The sequence below is a fragment of the Phaseolus vulgaris genome, chromosome 10 (genome assembly GCF_000499845.2).
Source record: "Phaseolus vulgaris cultivar G19833 chromosome 10, P. vulgaris v2.0, whole genome shotgun sequence".
Taxonomy (NCBI): domain Eukaryota; kingdom Viridiplantae; phylum Streptophyta; class Magnoliopsida; order Fabales; family Fabaceae; genus Phaseolus; species Phaseolus vulgaris.
Genome location: NC_023750.2, coordinates 2880914 through 2888726, shown reverse-complemented (window position 1 = coordinate 2888726; position 7813 = coordinate 2880914). Strand labels below are relative to the sequence as shown.

Below are 7813 nucleotides of genomic sequence, written 5' to 3'. Positions count from 1 at the left end.
TTTAAGATGTGAAAGAAACCAACATGTTTCAAAATAAACCAACAAATTTCTTACCATGTCTAGAAATGCCTTCATAAAAAAAACTCCATTCCAAGACATTCATTATGTATATGAAGAAATGCAAATATTTAAGTTGTATCTTAAAGTGGCTTTTAACACATGGATTATTGGAATTTTCAAAATTCAATCTATAATCCATGAAATACAATAAAATACATTAGATTTAAAATTTATATCTATTTTAATTAGATCAAATTTATTTATATTTTTTAAATTCATTTAAAATAGATTAATCTAGTTTAAATTTAATTTATTAATTAGATTAATTTTACTTTATCATTAATTAAATCTATCTTGATTTAGATTTTGGCCAACTCAGTTCGATATGGGTTCAGGTCAACTCACCTTGACATGGAACTTAGCTAATTCGGCTTGATAAGGGTCTGGGTTGACTTGACCTGGATCCGGACCGACTTGACTCGAACTGGACCCAGGTCGACTAAGCTTTACATGTGTCCGGTGCCCTCAACCTTGGTCCAGGGCGACTTAACTCAACATGGGTCTGGACTGACTCGACTTGACATGGACATAGACCGTCTCGGCTAGACATGGGTCTGCGCCCACATGGCTTGACATGGGCTTGGACCGACTCGGGTCGACATGGGCATGGGTCAACTCAACTCGACATACGATGGGTCAACTCGGCTCGACATAGGCCCAAGCTGACTTGACTCAACATCGCCTTGAACCGATTCGACTGGACATCGGCCCGTGCTGACTCAGCTCGATATCGACCCGAAATCGACCCAGACCGATTCAGCTCGACATGGGCCCGATGTTGACTCGAATCGACATCGGCCCGAACTGACTCGGCTGCACATCGACCCGGGTCGACTCAGCTAGACATCGGCTCGGGTTGACTCAGCTCGATATCGGTCCGAACTGACTCAGCTCAACATCGACCCAGGGCAACTCAACTCGATATTGGCCCGAAATCAGTCTGGACTGACTCGGCTCAACATGGGCCCGATGTTGACTCAACTTGGACTCATGCCCACTTAGCTGGACTTTGACCTGGCTTGACTCGACTCGATTTTGATCTGGACCGACTCGACTAAACATTGGCTTTGACCGATTAGGATCGACTTGGACCCGAACCAACTAAACTCGACTTTAACTCGGACTAACTCGGCTCAACTTGGTTCCTGACCAACTCAACTGGATATGTACTTGAGTCAAATTTGCTCAACCCTTTTATTTCTCTCGAGATAAATGCATCCTATTATTCTAATCTTCGATTTAGAGTAAATTGTTGTAAGTTTTTCACTTAATGAAATTTTAACTATGTTTACTTTCAATTTTTTTCTTAATGAAGTTTTTCACTTACCATCCTCGTATCTTAATGAAGTCAACGATCATAATAAATCAATGTGTCAAAAAATAATATAAAATTGTGCATAAAATATATCTAATAATATGTCATTGATTATCCATTGACATGTGGAAAAAGTTTCAGTATTCTTAGCAATAAGATGGAACCAAAGTGGTAAAGAAAAATGCAGAAGTGTCTTGATATAAAATTACACAATATCAAATTAAAATATGGTAATCCATAATATTTTAATCCTAAGTTTGATCTTTGTTAAAAAAAAATGAGTTTATCTTATTTATTTATTATAGTTTTATTAAAGTTCTCACTTACATATGAAAATCTAGCCTAGTTTACAAGTAAAATCTCAATAAAATAATTATATTATTGGCCAAATAAATGCATTGGTGATTACAATTTTCATATTATATAATATGTGTTAAGTAATATTATGTAAAAATAATAAACTACTTCTTTAAAAGTCTGTTTTTTTAATAAGATCCTTAAATTTTATATAGGTCAACATGTTTAATAATTGAAAGATAAAAAGTATATAATTTTATATTAAAATAAATTTAATGAAAAAAACACTAAAAAAGTTTTATTTCTACTTACTTAAATATATGAATTTGTTAGATCTAAAAGACATTTTGACGACTTTTTTTTTTTTTTTAGCTAATATAGGTCATACCATATTTCACCTTTATTCACAATTTCTTTTAACTTTAATAATATAATAAAATGTCATTTTTTATTTAAAAGTTAAAATTTAGAATGTTCTAACCTTTATTAAGGAAATAATAATTATAAAATTATATTGCAATTATTGTATGATATTGTATCATATTGTCTGAAATAATAATTATAAAATTATATTGCAATTATTGTATGATATTGTATTATATTGTCTAATATTGTACACAATTATATGTAATTAATTTAATAATGATAGAATCTCATGATTAGTGAATCTTTACTTAATTAACTTGTAATTTGGAGAGAAAGTCTCCATATACTTGTATATATTTGCTATACATTGAGTGATCTATTTTTCTTACCATTTTCTTATATATCATTTTCTTATAACCTTTGAGTCGACTTTACACTAGTTAGTTAGAATCAAAATAAATTAGTTTATTCAACCAATTGAACCGAAAACTAGTCTAATATTCCATCCAAAATTTTCTTAAAATTGAATTTGATTTAAATGATGATAGAATCAATTATAGAATGGGTCCAATCAATAAAAAAAATTTAACCAATTATTTTAAAAACTTCTATTTATTTATGTTGTAATTAGTTTTCTTAAGAGACTTGTAATCAGTAATACATTTTATTTAATATTGTTAAACTCAAATCCCATATTTTAGTTTAGTTTGCTTTCATATATAACTTTTTTTTTTGTTTATGCTATGACTTATAACATATTTAAGTAAAGTTTACATTATAATTTTACAAATTTATGCATATGATAGTATTTTTTTTATTAATAATGTTTAGAATAGTGCCTTATTATATTTTAAATTTAAAATAATAAAATTTCAAATGAATGTTTCAATTGTGATCACATGGCTAACATTTAAAATGTAAAATTTAAACCAAAGCATATCATGTTATCCTTGGCCCCATGTACCACCACATAACCCTAATTAGGTAGGGTTGGATAAGTTGGGCAATCTTTGGGTGGGTCCAAAAAGTAGTCACACCAAAGAAAAGAGGTTGAAAGTGAAATATAATAAAAATGGCCATATCCCACTTGCATAGTTCAAAGCCATTGGAAAATATACTTTTATTATAAATATAAAAGTGGGTGATCAACATATTTTTATAAGTTCTATATACTTTCAAATTTAGTTTTTTTTTTCTTTATTTATTTATAGCCAAAATTCTTTATACTTAATAGTTTGAATGGATATGTGAGTGGTGAGTTGTGGAGTTGTAACTAACTTGCACTTTGACCTATATTAAGAAATCCAACCCTAGCCCAACTCAATAAGATTAGATAATAAATAATAGAAATGAATTTCAAAATTTATTATCAAAGAAACTTATTTTATTATATTAATAATAGTTTTTAAAATTAATTAATAAATTATCTTCTAGGCACAACTAGAATCCACATAAGATACATCATCACATGAACACCCTTCAAACCTAAAAATTATTGCATAGTATGTGATTCCAAACAATGTATGACAAAAGAAAATTACAATTAAGTGAGATTAACTTAAAATCACATAATTTGTTTGAATTAAGAAAAATAAAAATTCCAATAGAGATAAATAAAATTAAATAAAATTGAAGGGGTCAGAAAATATCAAGAATTTCCAAAATTAAATTATTGCAGAGAGGGCAATTCCCTCTGCTGGCCCAAATCTCCCTTGAGCACATTCTGCAGAAGGTGTGTCCGCAGGGGATAAACGCCGCGCCTTTATGGCGCACCATGCAGACGCAGCAGTTGCAGTTGTACTCTACCAAACCCTCTTTTTCTTCTTCATCTTCTTCTCTCTTCTCAAAATCTGCCACCGCATCATCATCGCTCACTCTGTACAAATCCAGTTCCTGCTCCGCTTCCTCCAGCAAATCCATCAACGACACGCCAACCGCCGCCTCCTGGTTGTTCTCCCCCTCGGAGGAATCGCCACCGGCCGCCGTGTTCTCCGCCGGAGATCCGAACCGTTCAATCGGATCTGAATCGTTTGCGTCCTCCACAACCACGTCGTTCTGCTGAGTCGCCGCGCCGTCCGAGTGGAGGCGAGTTTGAGGTAAGTTTCCATCATCATTGTCGTTGTTATTGCTGTGACTAGTGGCGGAGGACCAAGCCAAGCCGACAGCGCGCTTGAGCCGAAGCTTCTCCTTAAAGGCTTTCCAAGAGTTCCGATCCTTCGCGTCTCCGTTAGGTTTCTCTTCGCGAATGATGTCTTGGAGAGTCCGGCTTCGGCTCGCTTCGGCTTCGGCTTCGGCTTCGGTCTTATTGAACACGACGTCGTCGAGCATGAGGCTCGCTAGCGAGTCTCTGCTGCTGCTGCTGTTGCGGTTGTTGCCGTTGCCAGCTGTCATTTGATCGTAAAGCGTTATTCTCCGGCGACCTTCCATTTTTTCGGGAGAGTTCGCTCTGGACTTTCCGGGAAAGTTAACGGAGAAACAACGGAATGGTGTTTTCTCCGCGAATTTTCTCGTGAAATGGAAGGTTGGTGGGTTAATTAACGGGGTGTGTGGGGAATTATGGAAGGGAAATTAAGGTGTGGATTGTGTGTGAGATGGAGAATTTATGAGAGAAAATGTTTTAAAGGGAAAGTTGGTGGAAGAAGGGGGAGTTAGGTTGCTATACTTGCAAGTAGTTAATGGGATGAGGATAAGCAAGGAGTCAACGTTTTGGTTCGGAGAAACTTTCTTTTTGTGAAAGAACAAAAGGAAAAGAAAAGCACAAGGGAACAAAAAAAGCGAAAGAAAATGGTGTGTTAAGTTTTAAATATTGAATCGGTTGGTGTTTATAATTCTGTGACTGGGTAAACTATGCTGTTTGTGGGAAAGTGAAGTATTGATAGAGTGAAAATTGGTAAATTTTGTGAGCATGGAAGAGGAAAAGAAAGATTTATGGATGAGATGATTGATTTGGTGAGTGGGACCTTTCAGTTCATAGAGACACACAATGCATAGATACTGACAAAAGAAAAGGGAGACACTGATGCCTAGGATACCTTAGGCCCCAGAACGGAATGAGAAAGCCACAGCTTCTTTGAGATAACTCATGTGCAACACTTAATTAATTGTACTTTACTTTCTTTTTTATTTAATTTTAAAGTTTATTAATATTACTATATTTCTATTGTTATATTGTTTTCATAAAAATATTTTACTTCTTTATAATGAGATATTTCATTTGATATTGACAATTTATTTACATATGCTAAACTTAATTTTTTACACCAACATTATATTACATTCTCTTTTTTACTGTTTTTTTTCTCTGTGTCTCTTTTCTTTCCTTATATTGCACTTTCTTTTTAATTACTATTTTTTAGCATTCCAATTTTTTGGATACAAATTATTTTTTTTACATTTCTTTTATAACATCATTCTCATTCTAGTACAAAAAAGCAAATATATATAGACACTATGTGTGCTCACTACTATTTATAATTGTAAATACCATTAAAAATAATTAGCAAAAACACAATACCTATATGTGTTTGTATATTTTATAATGGTATTTTAATGTAACAGGTTAAAATTTAATATTTACATTAATTTTAATATATTAAATAAAATTATATGGATTCTTATTTTTATTTTATATTAATATATATATATATATATATATATATATATATATAATCTGCAAAATGTATGTATGTAGTAACTTTTTGGTATAGGTGCAATCTTTCTTCTTTCATTAATTTCTCTCTCATAACCTTCCCTTCTTCATTCTTCATTGTGAGTTTTGTGGGGTGCACTAACTGAATTTTTTTTCATGTATTGTTCTAAGTAAAATAGGAAATTAAGTTGTGTATATCAAACGGGATAATGAAGTAACTCTTAATTGGCATATTATTTTAATATATAATAATACATCATAAAAATTTCTCATTGTTAAGTAGTTTACCTGCTTTACTTTCTCTTTCATTACTGTTTTTTTTATTGTAAATTTTTTGTTTTGTGTATGACAAGGAGTGCCTTAGGTGTTGATCTAAATAATATTGTTGCAGAGAGTTACATTGATCAGGACTATAATCCAATATTTGAAGACATGCAGCCTAGTCCATCATATACGGATTCATATAGTCCTGGGGGGTCTTCATTTGTCCCTTCCCCTTATGTAGGAACATCTCCATCACAGAGCTCAAAGAAACAAGTTATGGTTGATGTTTTTGAGAGGATGAAAACTAGTGTAGATAAACTTGTGGAAGTTATGAGGGAAGGTAATATGGTGAAAAATGAACAGTTACAAGTAGCAAAGCGCCATGCAATTGCGATTGAAAGGCAGAATGAGTTAATGAAAAGGCAGAATGACTTGAAAAGTGAACAGATATCCATTATGAGACGAAGTTCACCAGTACATTATTTAGAGTCTGAAATTTGGGATATGTTAGTCCAGTTAAATTTGCATGATGATCTCATATTACAATACTATGACTACTTGTGTGAGAATCCCGCACATGTGCGTATGCTTTTTGGCCTCCCAACTCACTTGCGACTTAACAGTTTGTTGAAGCTTATGAGTGGTGGTGGTGACTCTTCTTAGCTTATTCTTAGTTTTGCTATGTAATTTTAATGCATATCTTTGAGACTCTTTACTTTCTTTTTATGTTATTAGTGACATTGAGTTATGTAATGTTATTGGGTTTTTGATGGATGCTGTGTATGTGTATTTTTTTAGTATTGAACATGTACATGGTATATAAAAAAATGCACTAGTTTTAAATGTGTTGTGTTAGGCAAAAAAAAAGGGTCATAGAAAGAAAGGGTAAAAAAAACAATAGATGGTATAAATCTAATTCATGAAAAGAGACATGCTGAGAAAATTGAAATACAACCATAACACCTTTTCATAGTAGAAATGTTTCTAATAGTACATTATGATTAAGGCTTCTTCTAAATTATATTTTTAATATTTTAAATTTTTTACATGTTACTTTGGAAATAATAATAGGACAACTTCACATTGTTTACCTTAATAAGGTATGGTGATTAAATTTATAAATAATTAGATAAATTAGGTAAATGTTTATAAAATTACATGAAATCATTGAATGATATTTTCTGATTTTGTATAATTTTTGAATTATACAATAATATTATATTATTTTTATGTAAAAAATATTGAAAACTATAAATGCTTTATAATTCAACCAAAGACAATGTATTTTCAATAATACTAGTATTTTATTTCTAATAATTATTTAAAATTTATTATGAAATAAGATAACCATGCTTAACTATAAAACAAATTTAAGATACAAGATTTGGTTTCATTGTTGTTAGGTTGGACAAAAATTGTAATGCTTGAATTATAATTGATTTTGCTTTAAATATAGTCAACTAATTTTCTAATGGCAAATGATAATTTTAATTCTAAAGCTCACTCACTGTAAAAGTAGGTCATACAAAAGGAGGATGAAATTGTATTTTTTTTTAATTTCATAAATCTTAATATGATGAATGTGAATAAACAAAGTGTGGACTTCGAAAAATAAACTATTAAGTAGTCAGAAGCAATTTTAAGTTTTACAAACAAATAGTTTAAAAATATTTTCTAAAACTTGTTTTTACAAATCTTTTCCATTTAAGATTAATTATATTTAAATAACATGCAGAGATAAGCAATAAAAAAGATTTACACTATATTTTTGTAATAATGGTTGAACAATGTGTTTTGTTGTCTCCAAATCCAAATAGAATATATGAAGATCCTTATTACTAGTTGTGTATGTGCCTAGAAGT

General features: G+C 31.3%; 1 protein-coding gene across 1 annotated transcript; it reads right to left on the bottom strand.

Moving 5' to 3' along the window:
- Positions 1-3516: 3516 nt before the first annotated feature.
- Positions 3517-4925, bottom strand: LOC137818769 (uncharacterized). The gene has a single exon (XM_068622375.1). It carries the CDS (start codon positions 4463-4465, stop codon positions 3677-3679), a length of 789 nt encoding a protein of 262 aa, XP_068478476.1. The 5' UTR covers positions 4466-4925; the 3' UTR covers positions 3517-3676.
- Positions 4926-7813: the final 2888 nt, after the last annotated feature.

Coding starts and splice junctions, on each gene's coding strand:
- LOC137818769 (XM_068622375.1), bottom strand. CDS start 4,465: ATGGAAGGTCGCCGGAGAATAACGCTTTACGATCAAATGACAGCTGGC.